Source organism: Puma concolor, chromosome D3 (assembly GCF_028749965.1).
Source record: "Puma concolor isolate L17-30 chromosome D3, mPumCon1.1.hap2, whole genome shotgun sequence".
NCBI classification, from domain to species: Eukaryota; Metazoa; Chordata; class Mammalia; order Carnivora; family Felidae; genus Puma; species Puma concolor.
Window position 1 is genome coordinate 26,629,143 of NC_141678.1, and position 20,281 is coordinate 26,649,423.

At 52.1% G+C, this 20,281-nt stretch overlaps 1 protein-coding gene and 1 long non-coding RNA gene across 4 annotated transcripts in view; both read right to left on the reverse strand.

Moving 5' to 3' along the window:
* The window catches only part of MYO18B (myosin XVIIIB), a 258,994-nt gene that overhangs the window by 154,891 nt on the left and 83,822 nt on the right, over nucleotides 1–20,281 (reverse strand). For all 3 annotated transcript variants that reach the window (XM_086682197.1, XM_086682198.1, XM_086682199.1), the window contains 4 exons: nucleotides 19,689–19,848; nucleotides 16,560–16,743; nucleotides 15,503–15,725; nucleotides 10,808–10,917 (listed from right to left, as the gene is read on the reverse strand). In XM_086682197.1, the coding sequence (XP_086538323.1) occupies nucleotides 10,808–10,917; nucleotides 15,503–15,725; nucleotides 16,560–16,743; nucleotides 19,689–19,848 (677 nt within the window). The remainder of the gene's footprint in view (nucleotides 1–10,807; nucleotides 10,918–15,502; nucleotides 15,726–16,559; nucleotides 16,744–19,688; nucleotides 19,849–20,281) is intronic.
* LOC147575430 (uncharacterized) lies at nucleotides 9–10,778 on the reverse strand. The gene is made up of 3 exons (XR_015242387.1): nucleotides 6,489–10,778; nucleotides 3,866–6,147; nucleotides 9–3,618 (listed from the first exon to the last, which is right to left on the reverse strand). It is a non-coding gene; the product is annotated as an uncharacterized LOC147575430 (long non-coding RNA).

The window sequence follows — 20,281 nt, forward strand, 5'->3', positions numbered from 1 at the left end:
TGGGGAGAAAAGTTAGACAGACAGAATGAGGCAGGCTCCCAAAGCAGGAGTCAGGTTGGCTGGATGGCTGGTGCCTTGGGAAAGAGGACGGCTCCACGTGTCTTTGAGTCTGACCAACTGAGCCCCACCTCACCCGGGCGAGGACAAAAGATGAGCATGTATTGAGTGCCTACTGTATGCCACCCACTCCCATGCTGGGACACCATGGATACCATCTCCTGGCATCTCCCTAGCAACCCGAGGTGGGTCCTCATACTACTGTGCCTGCGTACAGAGGAAAAAAACCAAAGACACAAGAATAAATGAAGGATGTGTCTGCTATGGAAGATGGTATGGCAGTTCCTCTAAAAACTAAACCTCGAGGGGCACCTGGGGGGGCTCAGCTGGTTAAGCGTCTGACTTCAGCTCAGGTCATGATCTCACAGTCTGTGAGTTCGATCCCCACGTTGGGTTCTGTGCTGACAGCTCAGAGCCTGGAGCCTGCTTCAGATTCTGTGTGTCCCTCTCTCTCTATCTCTCTACCCCCCCTTCTCGTGCTCTCTCTCTCTCTCTCTCTCAAAAATAAGTAATACACATTAAAAATTTTTTTTTAATTAAACCTAGAATTATAGTGGGATCCAACAATTCCCCTTCTGAGTATATAGCCAAGAAGAGTGAAAACAGCGACTTGAACAGATACTGGTACACCCACGTTCATGGCAGAGTTAGCACAACAGCCAAAAGGTGAAAGTAACCCAGTGTCCATCCACAGGCGAATGGATTCACACAACGTGGGATATACACCCAATGGGGTATTAATCAGCTTTAAATGGGAAGGAGATTCTGTCACCTGCTGCAACATGGATGAACCCTGAGGGCAGGATGCTAACTGAAATAAGCCAGTCAAACAAAGACAGATGATCCCATTACACGAGGTGCCTAGCTAATCAAATTCATGGAGACAGAAAGTAGAACGCTGGTGCCACGGGCTGGGGAGGGGGAGTGGGGAGTTAGTGTTTACTGGGGACAGAGTTCCAGTCTTGCGAGATGAGGTGTCATGGAGGTGAACCGTAGTGCTGGGTGCAAACACTGTGAATGTACCTGATACCCCCGAACTGCACATTTCAAAATAGTTAAAACGACACATTTCATGTTACGTAAATTTTACCACAATTTTTAAAACACGAAGGCAGGGGCGCCTGGGTGGCTCGGTTGGTTAAGCATCCGATTTCGGCTCAGGTCATGATCTTGCGGTTTGTGGGTTCAAGCCCCTCGTCGGGCTCTGTGCTGACAGCTCAGAGTCTGCTCGGGATTCTCTCTCCCTCTCTCTCTGCCCGCCCCCACTTGCTCACGCGCACGGTCTCTCTCTCTCTCTCTCAAAATAAATGAATAAATTTTAAAAAATGATGGGGCGCCGGATGGCTCAGCCGGGTGAGCGTCCGACTCTTGGTTTCAGCTCAGGGCGTGATCTCGCAGTTTTGTGAGTTCAAGTCCCGAGTCGGGCTCTGCGCTGACGGCACGGAGAGCGCCTGGCATTCTCTCTCTCCTTCTCTCCCTGCGCCTCCCCCACTCACGCTGTCTCCATCTCTCTCAAAATAAATAAATAACTAAACTTAAAAAATTAAAAAAAAAAACACGAAGGCATTTCCCCAAGGTTATAAGTCACATGCGGGCAGAGCCAGATTGGAATCAAGGTCAGTAGAGCCACATGGCAACCTCAATGACATCACCCCTTCACACGCCCAGGGTGGCTCCAGAGGGACCCCAGGAACTTCAGAGGGACACTAGGAACTTCACGTGCTGTGTCACTGAGGTTGGCTGCGGCAGCCTCCCCAGCACTCTGTCCCTTCCTCGCTGTTCTTGCCCAAGACTCTGCCTCACGTTCACAGATATCAGCTGAATAAATGACATGGCTGTTAACCTCGCGTGCCTGACCTTGAGTCTGGGGGGAAGCCTGCACTTCATCCCTTATTTCCTTCTGCTGCACCTGGTACCGGTCTGTGCATACAGCAGGAGCTCAATGAATACGATGGCTGAGTGAGCAAACAAACGAGGGATCCCGCAGAGGTGGGAGGGGTGCGGGATGGAGGGGGAAGGGCAGACCCACACAGGAGAAACAAATTCACGGGGGGAGATTTCCTGAATGTGGCATCAGCCACAGCACAGCCACTTAATGGGATTTTCCTTTGTCATCAAGGTCTGCGGGGTCTGAAACAACACTGGGGGGAGATTTGCACCCTCAGAAAAATGCAGGTCACACCTGGTTCCTTTGGGCCTCCGATTCCCCTCCTAGTCCGCCTCCACACCACCCCTCATGGACCTTCCATTCGCTGAAAATCAGTCTATTTTCAGAACAAACTGTCAGGAAAGTAATTGCCACACTCAGGAAATGAAAGGTATTATGGGCCTGGTGTAATTTAGTAGATGAGTTTCAATTCCGTGGGTCGTCAGCATCACAGAAAATTTCCTAAGATGCTTAAAAAAAAAAAAGCATATTAAAAGTCTGGTCCAAGACTATAATCTAGGAGCAATTTTCCTCCTCTGACCTCCTGGAAGAACATTCCATAATGCTCCTTCCAAAATTCAGTGGTTTCACTTATGACATGTTAGCCAAAAAGTGTTCCAAGGGAGCTATAGGCAGCAAAATGCATAAAAACCAATATATCCAAAACACAGCATCTTTCCTCTCTGCACAAGAGCAAAACAAAATAAAAATTGACTGAAAACAAGACAGATGGAGGAAAACTAAATGAAAGCTACAGCCAGTGAAATTCTGAAATTTTTCTAAGTTGACCTTGGACGTAGCATCCTGAGTAGATGTTTGGGGAGGGGGAACACTCAGGACCTGTAGGGAGATCCACCTTGACTGAGATCCTGGTTTTACCACTCATGAACTGTGCGACCTTGGACAAGCACTTTACTTGGAGCTCTGGGTTTCTCTTCAGAACGATGGGGAAGCAATGATCACATCTGCTTCAGAAGATTCTGTGGCTGCTCCTGCAGCGAGCTCCATACCGGATAGTAAGTGCTCAATAAACATGATGAGCTAGTCCTAATGACCTTGAGCTAGTCCCACTGGCTCCGTCTTGGTCAAAACTTGGTAGAGGTGCTATGGAACATAAACCAAGCTTCTATTTCTCGGGCACACCCAAACACTGCCAAAACACACACCCAGCCATCCAATATCCGAGGATTCTTGCCTGTACCCTCTCTTTCTTAGAGCCCTGTAGATGGCAAAGCCAAGAAGATCAGGCCTGACAAAGACATTCTGTTCCACTGATCTCATTTTACAGGTAAGAAAGCTTACGTCCCAAGTGATAGAGCCCCCGGGTGGCTGCAGTCATTGAACAATGCTTCTGACCTTCATTTTCCTGCAATATGGCAGTAAGGTTCCCTGCCTAGACCTTACAGTGTTGGGACAATTCATTGAGAATATGCGTAAAGGTCTTTGTAAGCGATGTTGCACTTAATTGCTGTTATTGTTATCCTAATGAGTATTACTCTCAGATGGAACTTTATGAAATGGGCACATATGTAGGTCAATTATCAGCGATTGCATTTGTTTCTACATAATGTAAATCATTGTCCAACAGCCAGTTGGTGGAAGACAGGGCAAGAATTCGGATTACTGTGGGGCGCCTGGGTGGCGCAGTCGGTTAAGCGTCCGACTTCAGCCAGGTCACGATCTCGCGGTCCGTGAGTTCGAGCCCCGCGTCGGGCTCTGGGCTGACAGCTCAGAGCCTGGAGCCTGTTTCGGATTCTGTGTCTCCCTCTCTCTCTGCCCCTCCCCCGTTCATGCTCTGTCTCTCTCTGTCCCAAAAATAAATAAATGTTGAAAAAAAAATTAAAAAAAAAAAAAAAAAGAATTCGGATTACTGTAACAAACCTCTTCCTGGTCCCACATCTTTCTGGAATCAGCTATCCCACCCTAATTGTTCAGATATTTGAGGTCTGCCCCTCCCCATATGGAATGCTGCATACAATGTTGGCCATCCTGTTCCGAGGAAACAGTTAAATGGTTTTCTCTTGTGCTTTTGAGTCTGAGCATGGCTCTCAGTGCTTTACACACACCTCATTTTATTTTCAAACGTCTGCGACAGGTACGACTTCATGTTCGTTTTACAGACAAGGAGAGCGAGGTCCAGTTGAGTGAAATGACCCGCCAAAAATTACGCACTAGGAAATGGTGGAGGGAGACACAACTCCAGGGAATCAGATTCTTGAGTTTGTTCTCGGCCCTCTGATGCTACGATCCTGTCCAGCTCCACTACTCAGTGGCTGTGTGGCCTTGAGCAAGCCACACCTGCTCTCTGCTCCTCCATACCCTCTTCTAGGATATGGGGTAATCATGCCTATCCTTATCCTCCAAGGATGGAGTGGAGATTTAAGGTCACAAAGGTAGCATGTAGGCGTAAGATTTACAGAATGGTGAAGGAAGGAACTTGATAAATTCTCTGCCCCCCGCCCCACCAAAAAAAAAAAAAATAGTGATAAAAATGGATACAATCTTCAAAAACAACAAGTTCCATACTCTGGAAATTGAGCAAGGGCATACAACAGAGAAGCATTTGTGCAAGAGAAACTATCGAATCTCCGGTAAGAGCGGTCGGAGACTGTGACAATCTTGACCTGGGCTGCTCCGGTCCCCATCAAACTCTGGCAGTATGGTAATCCCACCAGGAGGAGGCAAGCTGTGAAAAACAGTGACTTTGCTCCCAGAAGGGGCCCACTTACATGGAGGGACGTACGGGCAAGTCCCACACCCAGGATCGTTGTTAGAAACAGTGGTGATCTTGGCAGGAAGGAAACGGAGAAGGTCAGTGGCACAGCTAGCCTGATATTATCATCAGGATTGGGGCCGGAAATGGGCATTGACCAGCCAGAAACTTGACGAGGAGATACAGGGAATGGACAGTCATGTGGGCCTTGATAAGCCCCCACATACTCTTGAGCAATGTGGAGGGAAGCACACGTGCTCGGGGCTCCACGCAGGACAGGAGACCAAGCCCTTAGCTATCTAGACATCTCTATTCAAACATGAGGCCTGGGCGCCTGGGTGGCTCAATCGGTTAAGCGTCTGACTTTGGCTCAGGCCATGATTTCACAGCTCGGGGGTTCGAGCCCCGTGTAGGGCTTTGTGCTGGCAGCTCAGAGCCTGGAGCCTGCTTCGGACTCTGGGTCTCCCTCTCTCTCTGCCCTTCCTCTGCTGGTACTCTTTCTCTTTCTCTCAAACATAAATTTAAAAAAAACTAAAAAATTAATAAATAAATAAAGGTAAGGCCACATACATGGGCGGAACATCTATGAGAGGCCAAACAAAGAGTAAAATCTGTGGCAGAAGTGTAAGTGTCCGATCAGATGACATTTCCCAACCCGCATGTAGCTCCATTTGAATTAGGTAAAGGCTCGAAAATTCAAGGTGCTGTGCTGACCGCTAAGCCATGCTAACAAAGGGGAAACCCTTGAGAATCCAGGATTTATAATAAAGACAGGAATGAAAAACCCGAGTGGAGACATCAGTAATCTCTTACTGTGGGGGAGACAGACTATACATCTAGTCCAGATAAGTGGCTAAATAATTGGGGGAAAGATTAGAATCTGGAGATTCTATGATATATTATCTATAGTGTCCAGTTTTCAGCAATACACACACACACATACACACACACACACAGGCATACAAAGAAACTGGAAAGTGTGACGTACCCTCAAGGAAACGAACAAGCGAACCAGTCACTAGAAACCCTTTGTGGGCTTACGCGTGGACTTAACACAGACAGTAAGCAGCTATCACATTGCACACACAATTCTCACTGTCATGCCCGGCGCCTGCTACGTTTCAGTACGTACTAATAAGTGGTGGGGGGTCTGAGGTTATGAGGCCCCCTTGGGCACTGCAGTGATAACGCACCCCTCGCCTCCATCCCTCTAGGCTCCTTGACTGCATGTGGGAGAAGCCCAGCTCATGCCCCCACTGACAGAGCCCTCTGGGTCCTAGAATTTTGCAAAGAGCTCCCTCTTCAATGTTCAACAAGGATGTGGTCTCACATCTCAAACAGTCAGTGAGAGACTCCAGGAATAATGGAGACCCGTGGCTGGGAATTCTTCTCCAACTCGCTCCTAGGTGAGTGGTGTGGGGAAAAGCATCCGTGTGTGTGGAACTGAATGCTTACCCAGAGGACCACGTGGCTGCTGTGAGCATGGCACCTCCTCCCTGAAACCCACACCATGACCCAAAAGCCACCACGGCCCAATGGCTGCCATTTGTCGCATACCTGCCATGTGCCGAGCGCTTTGTTATGCCCTGTTACAGGTTGCCTGTGGTCACGTAGCTATTGAATATCAAGGGGTGTGGGTGAGTGGAAAGAGAGATGGCAGAAAGGAGGATTGGAATATAAGTCTGTCTGACTCGAACCCACATGCTTTCAGCCACTGAAGCTCTCCCTTAAGGGTGGGACTATGTCAGTGAGGTTTAACTCCATATGCTCAGAACTGTAAATAGAATGCACACACACACACACACACACACACACACACACACACAATTGGGTTGGTCAACACTGAATGTAAAACGTGTACAATTATTAGAGCAGTAAACCTGAACTGGAGGAAGACAATGAAGGGAGGAAGAAAAGGATGGTAAATACATTGCGGAGGCTAAGGCCACGGGAACCCCTGAATCATGAGTCAGCACGCTGCGAGTGGACAGCTCCCCCTCCCAGCCGTGGGCTCCTAGGGGCCCCTCCCCGGAGGAAAGGGGCTCAGACAGATTCACGGGCGACGGGGGGTATCCACAAGGGTCTGAGATGGAACAAGAGGGGCCTTCAAGAAGATAGATTGACATCCCTTGATTGTGTTCTTCAGATCGAGTCCCCAGGGACAGAGATTTTGTTGGCTCAAATCAATCAGTGCTGTAGGCGCTCTGCGAAGAGGGCAGGCCCTAGGGTTTCCTCGCATCGATCGGGGAGACTTGGCAAGTCCTGCCTGAGCAGCAGAGAGATTGAAGAGACCAGAATCTGAGACATGGCCAAGGTGAGCGGACCTGCCTGAAATTCCACCATTATAGTCACTCTGGGTGGGCTTCCGTGCAGGTGCATGCACAGTCTTAGCCAGACAGGATAAGCGGGGACAGAAGAACAGGGCCCAGTGATCAGAGCTGGGGACGGGGTTATTCTGGAGACCAGAGCACGTGCCTGGGTGTCTAGAAGGGACAGGAGCGTCTTGAACAGCTGGCGATGGGGTGAGGATACTGCGCGCTGGAGAGGACCACGGAAGGACAAAGCAGACTGGACTTCCTTCGTGATCTTGCTTAAGCCAGTTCAAGTGATGGAGGTCGGCTTTCCATGCCACACCCCTGCCAATGACTTCTCAGTTGACCATCACCGACCACCTGTTAAAGCCCAGACTCTCTTGTTCTGCCAACAGTGACCCGTGGCCTGGCCTCTGCCAACATCCTCAGCCCCTGTTCATGACGCTCGGCATCTTTTGTGCTCCAGCCACGCTGAACTACCCGTGCAACCTTGTCACTGATCTCTGCACGTGCTGTACCCAGCACGGGTTGCCCTTCGCTCTTTCTCTCACTTAATTCCTCCAAATTGTCCCATAGGATTCAATTCAATCGTCACCTTCTCTGAGGTGTCTTCCATGAATGCTACACTCTCACCCCAAATGTTTTAGTGAGCTGTTCCCTGGGGTGTCCCAAAGCCATCCCTCTGTATGGAAATTGCCTGTTTTAGCCTTTCCCTCACCCAGCGAGACTGTCTTCTGTCCATCCCTGTATCTCTGGCACCCAGCACAGAGCCTGGTGCAAAGCAGCCACTTGGTCAAAGCTCAGTGGAATCAAGGATAACGACTTTAAATTAACATCACGGAAGGCACATTCGGTACAGAAATTCACCAGATACCTTGCCTATCCTCGCAACGCTCCCGTTCAATGAGGGATCAATCAGCTGCTCCATGCCGCTGAACTCTGCGCTTAAGAACGGTTAAGATGATAAATGTTAGGCTGGGTATATTCCACCACAACGAATAGCGCAAAAGCCCTGCGTGCAGAATCCGAGAGCCTGAGTTCGAATCCCAGCTCCACCAGAACCTGGCTGGGCGGCGACGGCCTCAGTCGCCTCTGCTATAAAATGGGGCTAATTCCCAGAGTGGGAAGGCTTTATCTTTTGAGGTCCGTTCCAGGTGAAGGATCTGGAACTTTTTCACATCGTGCCTGCTGTGTGATCAGAGTTGGCACATAAAAGGCACAAAGTATCCAGCGGGTGCCCACCTAATGAGTGCACCTCATTAGGAAAGACGGCACCCTTGGGTCAATGAGAGGCACGTATTAGGCACACAGGGGACTTCGTCAAGGCCCGGCTTACACCCTAACAATCAATTCTCTCTGCTGCCATCTAGTGTCTCATGACCATATTGACCTTCTCTGGCTGTCAAACTCGTCTTCTTAAATCCTGAGGTCTTAACTGCTTTGCACACAGAGGCTGACAGTTGGGCCACCCAAGCACGTGTTCATGTATAATTCATGGTGTATCACGTTGCCTGGCAAATGAATATTTATCAGCTTTTTCATAAGAGGCAGGATGGTGTTTCCTTTTGTTGCTACCAAAATTCTATGCTGTAGCAAATGAAATTTGTGAGCAAATAAAAAGAGAATAAGAAGGAGCGAAAACTCCCAGCCAAGTCCATTCCACTTGTAATTTTCCATTTTCCGAGGCCCTCCAGCATGTGTATGGAGGTGGTTTCAGTTTGGCTACAGGAGAGAACTGCTGAGTCGTCCAGAATAGAATCGTCCCATATGCTGTACCTATTGCCCCCGCAGAAAACTCCCCCACACCCCACTTCTGTGCTGTTTTGGATGGCAGACGAGCCCCAGACCCTTTCCGTGGCTTCCCTCCAGATGCTCTGAACAGAGATCAAGTTTGGGGTGAGCCAGGATAAGGAACCCCGAATGAAGACTGGTCCAGACTGGACGGTGGCATCGAGCCAGGCAGTCTCATGACTTCCAGACTGGGCTGCCACCAAGGGAGAGGATGCCCCTGCAGCAGCATACGAGCTGGGTCTGATGCCCCCCCCCCATGGTGGGTGAGGAGGGCTACGTAGAAGGTACTGCCCTGTCTGCAGGAGGTGACCCGTGCCCTGGTCCTCACTGCAGAGAAGAGCCAAGAAGGGGCCTAAGAACTGTGACTTTGTTTACCCTTCTTTCCTCATGACTCCCTGATGGAAGATCCCCGTGCTGATGATCTCGGACATGCACGGGCACACTCGCCTGGAGGCGGAGTCTCAACGCGGTTGTGAAAATGGAGTCTGGGTGGCTTGGCTACCATCACTCTGGCCTTAAGAGGATGCTGATACGCAAACTGATGCTAACGTTGATGACAGTAGTTTACATACACGGAGCCCTCACTCTGAACCCGGCCCTGTGTCAAGCACGTGAACTCCACTATTGCGTGTGATCCTCAAACACCTTCTGTAGGTGGCCACTGTTGTCGTGCCCACCTCACAGATGCCATAACCGAGGCAGAAAGATGATGTCGCTTGCTTACACGCACACGGCCCCAGCTAGGAGTCACCTGCAGGTCTGTTTGACTCTGGAGGCGTGCTTTCTCGACTGCCCTCCCTGGAAGCCAGAAACTCAGGTTCAAGGACAAAACCCACAACAGCACTTGGCTGTGTGGCCTCAGGGGAATCCATTCATCTCTCTGAGAAAATCACTTTCTCATCTGCAAAAAAGGATACAATAGCGCTCACTTTGCAGGGCTACTGGGAGGACGCGGGGCTTTGCAGATTCTAAAGGGCTCTGTAACCGTTGATAGGCCAGTGGCCGTTCTCAGTGGAAATATTTATTGATGGTTTGACACTGGGGTAAAGACAAGGTCCCAGCCACAGGGGTATAGGAGTTTATGGTGGATGTGCAGACAGGAGACACCCAGGAGCAGAAATACAAGGTTAGGCATTTGTTTTCATTCATTCATTCATTCATGCATTCATGCATTCATTCATGCATTCATCCAACAATGGACTGAGCCCTTGCTAAGACCCAGAAAACGCATAGGACATGTAAATAATTTCAGACAAGGGAAGTGCTACACACACATTAGAACAGGATGATATCACGAGGCTAAGCTCTGAGCCGGCATCTGAAAAGCAAGATGACACTAGCCACACAAAACACTGAGGGAAGTGTGCTCCAGGCAGAGGGAACAGCCAGTGCAAAGGCCCTGAGGTGGTGTTCACGGCGATTCTCTAAGAAGTATGGGCTCCGGTATGAAACACGTCCTGAATATTGGGGACCATGAAGCTCTCCTTTCATGGACTACTCCGGGAACAGTGCCAGTGCTGAGTTGGAACTCCTTTTGAAAACGATGGCTTCGCACCTTCCTAGGGGCCCTCCTAGTGGCACATGCCCGCATTCTTTCCCTGCAGGGCTTCAGGAGGGCCATTCCTAAGTGACAGGGCAGGGGGGGCAGTCGGGAGCAGAGGTCTGAGACAAACCTCACACCGCCCTCGGGGCGCCTGGGTGGCTCAGTCGGTTAAGTGCTCGACTCTTGGTTTTGGCTCAGGCCATGATCTCACGGTTCGTGGGCTCGAGCCCCACTTCAGGCTCTGTGCTAACCGTGTGGAGCCTGCTTGAGATTCTCTCTCTCTCTCTCCCTCTCTCTCTCTCTCTCTGCCCCTCCCCTGTGCATGCTCTCCCTCTCAAAATAAATAAATAAACTTAAAAAAAAAAAAAAAGCTCACTCGGCCCTCATCTTTGCCCCCAGGGCCCGGGCCTCAGATGCCCACGGGTCCAGATGCCCCTCTCCACCTCCCCCACTGCCCCACATACCTTCCTCTCGTCTATGCCCTCGGAGGCCGACGTGAGCTTCTTCATGAGGACAGGGTCCAGCACCTGGAATCTCCGGCGGAATTGAGCGAGCCCCACATGGTCAGCATAGCCTGGGGGTGGGGTAGGGAGCAAGCAGAACGTGGAGTCCAGGTGAGAAGGGCAGCCCGGGGCCTGGATTCACAGGCAGCCCCCGCCCTGCTCCCAGCCTTGAGGCTCATTTGCTGGGCAAACTCCCTTCTGGGGCCTCAGTTTCCCCATTTGTTAAGAGATCGAATTCAGTCAGCATTTCTCAAATATGTTCCCTAGAACACCAACCCTATAAAGTGCTCCACTGAAGGGCACCTGGGGGCTTGGTTCTGTTGGTTAAGTGTCTGAATCTTGTTTTCATGCTCAGGACTTGATCGCACGGTTCGCGGGTTTGAGACCCGTGTCTGTCTCTGCTCTGACAGCACGGATCCTGCTTGAGATTCTCTCTCTCCCTCTCTCTTCTGCCCCTTCCCCACTCATGCCCTCTCTCTCTCTCTCTCTCTGTCTCAAGTAAATAAATAAACTTTTTATAAAAAGTGTTCCACTGAATCCTCCCAGGGCGCCTGGGTGGCTTACTCGGTTGAGCATCCGACTTCAGCTCAGGTCACGATCTCACAGGTCAGGAGTTCAAGCCCCGCATCGGGCTCTGTGCTGACAGCTCAGAGCCTGGAGCCTGCTTCGGATTCTGTGTCTCCCTCTCTCTCTGCCCCTCCCCTGTTCACATTCTGTCTGTCTGTCTCTCAAAAATATATAAACATTGGGGCGCCTGGGTGGCTTGGTTGGTTAAGCATCTGACTTCATCTCACGGTTTGTGGGTTCGAGCCCCGCATCAGGCTCTGTGCTGACGGCTCAGAGCCTGGAGCCTGCTTCTGATTCTGTGTCTCCCTCTCTCTCTGCCCCTCCCCCATTCACACTCTCTCTCTCTCTCTTTCTTTCAAAAATAAATAAACATTAAAAAAAATTAAAAATATAGATATGTAAGGGGCGCCTGGGTGGCGCAGTCGGTTAAGCGTCCGACTTCAGCCAGGTCACGATCTCACGGTCCGTGAGTTCGAGCCCCGCGTCAGGCTATGGGCTGATGGCTCAGAGCCTGGAGCCTGTTTCCGATTCTGTGTCTCCCTCTCTCTCTGCCCCTCCCCCGTTCATGCTCTGTCTCTGTCTGTCCCATAAATAAATAAAAACGTTGAAAAAAAAATTTAAAAAAAAAAAATAAAAATATAGATATGTATAAAACATTAAAAATTTTTTAAAAAGTGTTCCACTGAACATATGGGGAAGCAGCACTGTGATCTGCCCTCTGGGTCACGTTGTGGGCCAGGATCAATGCCCAAGGCTCTGTGGACCACCGCAGGAAGATGTGGGATCGGTTTCGCTTAGAACCTGTTTGACCACAGGGGAAAAAAATGTTTTTTGGTCCAATACTTATGCCCACCCCACTTGTGGGAAATGCTGCATTGAGTATTTTCTAAGGGTTTTTTTCAAAAAATCTAACATGCAGGATGGACACAGGAGTACCCCTCTGTGTGGAAACTCCCGAGAGTTTGCTGGAAAGTTCTCTGGAAAGCTCCCGAGAGAAGGTGACATTACAGGCGGCCTCTGCAGGAGCCGTAAGAGTTTGTCACAGGATTGGGTGTGGAAGGGGTGTCTGGGCAGAGGGAGCCAGAGAGGGGTGACCCAAGGCTGGCTCCTCGGTCATAGCAGAAACCAGCATTTGCTGAGCACAAGACACTAGATTAACAACTTCCTTGTGTTATAGGCACTCAGGGGCCTCTATCATTATACCCATTTTATAGATGTGGAGAATGAGGCTCAAAGAGTTCAAGTCGCCTAGCCCAAAGCAGCATGGATAGTAACTCTCCCATCTGGGATTCAGACCCGGACAGAGACTATAACCAATCCAGGGGGCAGTAGCCAATAGTGAGGTCAAAGGTGAGCGGGGACCAGATCCCAGAGGGACTTGAAGTCAAATTGCAGGCCTCAAGGTTTGGACTTCGTCCTGAAGACAAGGGGCACGGTGGACCCTTGGTTGACTCAAAAAGACCCCTTCACTGGCCAGATGAGTGAAGGTCTGGTGAAATCTGACTCCACTCTGGGACTCCACAAATGCACGAACCACGAAGAAGGGTGATGGTGGTAGGTACATGTGATGAATCCAGGGTGCCTTCCTGGGGGAAGAGGATGTGTCAGGCCAGGTTCCCAGGATGCTGACTGCGCAGATACGAGGTTACACACGTGCCCTTTCGAGACAGAATGATCTGGGTTCGCATCCCATTTCTGCCCTTATCAAGTGACCCCATCTCTTTGAGATTCAAGTTCTTCATTTGTCAGGTGAGGATAACAAGTTCTGGGCAAGGGGTCACTCTAAGGATTGAAACAGATGACTGACAGAGTAACAGATACTAACACGGATTGATGCTGTTCCATATCCAGGCAACTCTTCTAGGTGCTAGCCTCTTATTAACTCACACACTGCTCATCAGCTCTCTGACACCTGAGCTATTAAGGCAGAGGAAAGAGGGACATGATCTAGGGACTTGCCTGCTGTTGGCCACAGTCAAGGGCAGGCCAGCTGCCTCCGGGGCCTGAGCCACGCCCACCAAGCTGTACAATATGTAAGGTTTAATGAGCATTTACTATATGCCAGGCGCTGTGCTAAGAGCTTGGTAAGAATGATGTCAGTTAGTGGGGCGCCTGGGTGGCTCAGTCGGTTGGGCGGCCGACTTCAGCTCAGGTCCTGATCTCGCGGTCTGTGGGTTCGAGCCCCGCATCGGGTTTTGTGCTGACAGCTCAGAGCCTGCAGCCTGCTTCTGATTCTGTGTCTCCCTCTCTCTCTGCCCCTCCCCTGCTTGTTCTCGGTCTCTTTCTCAAATAATAAACATTAAGAAAAAAAAAAAGAATGACGTCAGTTGGTATGTATAATGACACAATGCCAGCACATCATAAGTACTCAATATCCTGCATACATTTGTGTGTTTTATGTGTGCACACTGGCGTATGCATGCATGAATTATATGTGCATGAATTCGAAATCATAAATATTTGACATGTGTATGCATCCATGTGTGCACGCAAATATTTCTTCTATGGTGTAAGAGAGACAGAAGCCAGTTTGAGCAGGAAAAAAAAAAAAAAAAGAAAATGACCAAGCCCGGGAGGCAGAAACTGAACAGTTTTATCACGAGACCTCAAATCTTTACTTAGTTGGAAAATTCGTCCTGCCCCAGGCAGGCCACACCAAGAATGAAGAGGGCAGAAGCCCACCACAGTGAGACCCAAGGTCGAGGACGGGGACGGCTGAGCTAAGCAGGCACGCAGGGGTTCAAATGGGCGGACCAGGGTGTCTTCAAAGGCCCAGCACCCCCTGCCAGCCAGCCAGCCAGAATCGATCGGCCACCACTGTGACCATTTTGCGCTTCCCCTGTGACATTGTCACCCCTCGACTGTGGTTGCGCGGGCAGGAGGAAAAATCAATGAGGCGCTCAGAGAAGTGAGGGTCTCGTCTTTGCTTCCAGCTGCTTCCAGCCAAATGTCTGGTGCCCGGGGTGGGGTTACTAACACGGCGGGAGGAGATGGGGCCGTGGCCACAAGCCAGGTGTCAGTGACCACAGAGATGTTTAACGAGCAGGGGCCCGCCAAGCCAGCCTCCCCACTGGCCCATCACCCCATCCTCTGCAGAGACAATGGCCATGACTGAGCCGTTTCAAATGTCAGGGACGGGGATCCATGCAGCGGCCGCTGGGGGCCGAGAGGGCGAAAAGAATCAGAAGGATTCAGAGAGAACTCGACTCCTAAGATGAGCTATGTGGAGACCTTGGGCGCATGGTTGCCTTCTGTAATATAGACCTAAAGAGTTCATTCCTCTGATTGAACCCTCGTCTTCTCCTTGCCACCTCCTTATCTCTTCAGCTCGATCCAGGGAAAGCCAGACCTCCAAAAGTGGACAACCTGCCTCAACGGCCATGACCGCCCCACTCATTTTGAACCCCAGTCCCTGAAAATCCAGGCTCTTCCCTGCCTCAGGACCTTTGCATATGCCGATCTGTCTGCCTAGCTTTCCACTCCAGACATGAGCTGCTTGCTTTCCATCGAGACCCAAGTAAGATGTTACCTCTTCCAGAGGTTTACCCAGTCTCTCCAATGAGAGCACAGGGCTCCCTCTTCTATACATCTTGTACCTCCTGCATCCCCATGTGACAATGCAGGCCCCCGTCACATGTCCCCACTCTGACCTCCCAAACCACGCTGAGCATCTTGAAGACCAAGGTATTGCTCGTTGCGCGAATTTCATTTTCTATTCCTAGACAGAAGCTCCCTGGACGTTTGCTCTAGAAAGGAAGATGAGCAGGTCACAGCCCCAGCCTTCCAGGGGTGCACACGCCCTTCAGGAAATAAGAGAGGCTTCGGACTCAAGATCTAGGTCCGATCCAGGCTCTGCCTTGACCCAACCGTGTGACCCTGAGCAAGTCCCCCACCTCTCGGAGCTTCCGTTTTTCCATCTGAAATCATAGCTCCCCCTTCACAGGCTTATTATTTCACAGAATAAACGGGATGCTGGATGGAAAGTTCTGGCACATCGTTCGTGCTCCTGGGAGTTCCTTGGCTGCCACCAGTTAGCGGGCACGTCCGAGGAGTCAGACATAAGGTGCTTGCTCCCTGGCTGTCTCTTACCTGCCCTGTGTAGACGCAGTGCCTCCAGGACGCAGGACCCCGCAAGCTGCACCCTCAGCGCAGGGATGTCCAAGGGCAGAGGTCCGCCTGTTCCGGGCTTATCTCCACCAGGCTGCGGTGGGGTCAGAGACCCCTGCCCGCCTCTGCTCTCCCCCGCGGGGCCCGGCACAAGGCAGTGGATGAAATGTATCTGAGACCGTCTGATCATGCTGGTCAGTGCATCCTAGGAACAAGAGGATAGGGGGTTAAAGGCCTGCTGTCTCAGGGTAAGATGGACAGGGACGCTCCCCCAACATACATTCAGCCTAGCCTGGGCACCTTTGGGGGTCCCTGTGTCCTATACCAAGGACCTCCTATTTATGGCCTGATTCACTCATGAGAAATAGGGGGACTTTATCACAGCCCCTATAACCGATGGGGAAACTGAGGCATACAGAAGGCAAACACAAGAGGGCCCCGGGTCACACAGACCACGAGCAGAAGAGGCGGGCTAGAACCCAGGACCTACTCCTACAGGCTTTTCCTGTATAATCTGCCACGGGGATTTTTCCAGAACTTGTCCTGCCACGTCCCACTTTCTGGACTCAGTCTGGCCACTGACCAATCGAAGTGCTCTCGTCTGCTGTCGGATTCGTGTATCTAGGTCCCGTATTTCCAGCCAGTGCGAGATCCTGCAGCCCTCCCCCAGGGAGAGCCGTGTGGTGAAAACATAAGCATTTGGGAGGCGGGGCTGGTCTGGCTGTGATATTTGTCACTCTGGTCAAGAGGGTATTCCTGGTCCCTGGGAACTTCCCAGAGCTGCTCAAGGCAACCCCAAGTAGGCCAGGCTTTGGCCTCAGACTTGGACAGATCACCCCCGGCCCCAGGGATGTGACGGCAGACGTTCCTTCGCTGCTCTGAGCCTCAGCTTCCCCCTTTGTGGAGCGCAGGGGGACGCCTGCCCCTCCAGGCTTGCAGAGGAGGCTAGAGGTGATTCGGGTTGACAACTCATCCCGGAGGAGGGCAGGGAACGTGGCAGTGGAGGCCCCGGCTCCGTGGGGACAGGGCTGCCGCTCACCATCTGCAGCTTGATCTGGGAGCACGGCGCTTTCCTCTTGACCGCGGCGAAGCTGCTGGCAAACGCCTTCCTCACCGTGCAGCTCCTCTGTAGGGCCTGCTGGGAGGTGCCCTCCAGGCCGGCCACGGCCCGGCACACGGGGGGCAGCTTGGCCCGGGCCTGGAACAGACTCCTCAGATCCTCCCTGGCGGGCAGGAGGCAAAAGAGAGAGGGACTTTAGGGGCTCATGGGGGACGGGCCCACCTTGCTTCTTGCTAATCTGCTTCCCGAACCATCCCCTTGAATCACACATCCTAGCTGCTACGCTTTCATCCACGGGGCCTCCTGCCAGGCGAGCCTTCGCTTCGTGGCAAATGCCAGCTTCTTTCTCCATAGCAACAGGAAGATCTAACGGACGGTCTTGTCACTGATACACCTGCAGGGATCCCACTGAGCCTGCACTTTCAGAGGGACAGAGAGAGAATCCCAAGCAGGCTCCACACCGTCAGCCCGGTGCCCGACGCGGGGCTCGAACCCACGAACCGCGAGATCATGACCCAAGCCGAAATCCAGACTGAGCCACCCAGGCACCCTGCCTGTGCTTTTCTTAGCGAAGTCATCTTGGTTCTCCCTAGAACAGGCCCAGCTCATAGCGGGTGCTGAGGATACAATTCATGCCAGAATGAGTAACTGACGGGCTCAGCAGGCAGTTTCTGGACCTGCGAGGTCCCGTGGGTGAAATGCCCCACCCGATGGCCAGCAGAGGACAGTGCCCTCCCTCGGCACTCCTGTAACGCACAGGTGCAGGCCCAGGACTCCTTAAGCGTCTGCTCTGATAAACCTGAACGGCCCTGCCTTCTTGTCGGGGCCAATAAGGACTAGGAAGGCTGGGCACACCCTGCTGTGCCCTCGGAGGAGGCTGGGACCCAGAGGGAGCCTCTGGCCTCCCGCGTCCCCTCTGCCCCATCCCTTCCAGTCAAAGGACGCAGGCAATTTCTGTCACTCTCTGCAAGTCCAGGCTGCATGCCAGCCCCAGCCCTGAAGCCACATTACCTCCCTCCCTCCGTGCCTCACCGAACTATCCAAATTGTTAAGGAACCGTCTTGTCCAAACGATCCAAAGGTATTTCAAGTGGTTAAGTGCCTGGCAGAGCACAAAGATTAACACTGGCTTCACTACCCTGGTGTTGAAATAAAAATCTGAGGGAGGAGGCTGTATGAGCCCCTCCTACTGGAAGCAGGAGCCCCGCGAGGAGAGGTCAGGGCCCTGGGGCATGTGGGCACCACCCCCCCCCACCCCGGTACAGGGAGAGGAGGTTGTGCCCATGACCCTGCCCCCCCGTATGTGGATTGCCCCATCTCTGTGGCTAGTAGATCTGACTTCTGGCGTTCAACGGGAGGTGTGCCCTTGGGCAGGTCACGTCTGCTTTGGGCCACAGCTGGAGATCAATATATATATGGAACAAAATGCTTTGACCGCAGCAGTGAAACTTGAGTGTTCTTGTCAGCAAAACAAGTCCCCAGAGAGATCAAGTGGGGCCCAGGAATCGGAATGTTAGACCAGCAGTGAATCCGGTGAATCTGACACTCTTGGGGGCGGAAGCACACTCTAAAAAAAGCACTGTTTGCTCTCAAAAACCACCAATGCTTGGCTCTCAAACACACAAGACACCCTAACGGCACTTACCCTCGAAGTTGCTGTGTTTCTCCGCCCCCAAGGGCCACGGCCTTATACACACTGTTCCTTCTTCCCACAGTGTCCCTCCCTCGCCAGGCCATCGGGCCAACAAAATCTGGCTTCCCTCTTTCTAGGGGACCAGAGCCATGGGAAGTTAGAGCAAGAAGTGACACAGGGGCCACAGATGCGTGTTGAGGGCCTGCTATGAACCAGGCTCCTTAATGAGCCATCCGTGACGCTGTGCCACCCAAGTGTCACGTCAAACACGTAAGCCTGGCCCTATCGCTCCCACTTCTTGGAGTATGGAACTGAGGCCCATGTCATGCAGCCTAAACGAGGCGAAAGCAGAATTTGAACATTTGCCTGACCTCAAATCTGTGCAATATCCACAGATCATGCAGCCTCGTCCAATAAACACTTATTTTGTGGAAGAGGAAACAAAACAAACAAACAAACAAACAAATAGACCCAAGGGAGAGAAAGTGACTGCCCACGGTCACCCCGGTGGGGAGGGCAGGGCTAGGACCTGACCCCGGCCCCCTGGTCCTCCATGCTGTCCTCTGTGTGCTCACCGACCTTCCTTGTGCCCCTGCTCCCTGACTTGATCTCCTTTCAGGACCTGTGTGCCCTTGAACCTGCCAGCACACTGGGCTTTCCAATCAATTGGGACCATAATGTGCATAGAACTTCTACAGGGACGATCTAGACCCCAAGCGTGTCCCAGCTCTGCCACTCTTTTGCTGTGTGATCACAGGAGAGCCATTCACTGACTGGGGCCTCGGTTTTCTCATCTGTGAAATGGGGCTAAGGAGGCAGTGTTGTTGCCAGGAGTAACCAGAGGCTTATCAACCGTCTATCCTGATGCGGGGTGCACAGCGGGTGGTCCCTAAGTGTCTCCTCCCCATCCGCACGCCCCCAGCACCCCTCTGGTTCTCTCAGCTTCTCTTCTGTGTCCAGCCCTGCCCCCGCAGGGCGGGAGCAGTGGGGCGGGGAGGATCGGGATGCATATTTGCGTGCGTGCGCGCACAGGCACAGGGCAGCATTTTCCAGTAACTGCGGGCTGCAAGCAGCCGTGGCTGTCAGCCCTCCTGAGCAGAGCCGTCAGGGATTGCAATGGGCCGCTTTCCTTTTCTAACACCACAAAACGTTATCACTTCAGTTTTATGACCCCCGAGTCCTAGGATGTTCATAAAATCGTTCCAGTCACAGCATCTCCCAGATACTTAATGAAAGGCACAAGGCCAAAATAAGAAGTCTCTGCCTCTTTTTTTTTTTTTTTCTGCTTTTGTGCCACCTGCCCCAGAAGCTAGCTTTTCTCTTCGGCTAGACTCACGCTGGTCCCAGGGACACACTGCCCCGGAGGGATGGGGTTCCCTCACTCACTGGGTTGTGGCGACGGCATGGCCCCGGGGGAAGAAGGGAACCGCAGGGCACCGAATGCCCCTGGCTGGCTCCGATCCCCGCCGGGCTCACCTCTTTGACTGCTGCAGCACCGAAGGGGCATCCAGGGCCGAGAGGTTGGGCTTGCCTCTATGCAGCCAGCCCGTGAGGTCATAGCGCACGGGGTCCTGTCCCAGCTGGTGGAAAATCTCGAACTGGAGGGGCTGCTCACAGGCCCGAAGGGCAGAGGTCCCTGAAAGCAGACAGAGCACGTGAGCGTTGGGGGCTCAGGCAGGGAGGACACTCGGGAGGTGCCTGACATCCCCCAGAACACACTTTCTTCACGTAACTATGTTTCCAGACAGCTAAACCTACCGGTGCTGGGCACCAACATCTCGCCTGCTATACGTAGGTACGGATGTACGTCTGCGCGTTATTGCCTTTCTAAAAACAATTTTTTAATGTTTATTTATTTTTGAGAGAGAGACAGAAGGTGAGCAGGGGAGGGGCAGAGAGAGAGAGGGAGACACAGAATCCGAAGCAGGCTCCGGGCTCCGAGCTGTCGGCACAGAGCCCGACGCGGGGCTGGAACTCATGGACCTCGAGATCGTGACCTGAGCCAAAACCAAGAGTCAAGACGCTCAACCGACTGAGCCACCCGGCACCCCATGCTATATTTTCTAATA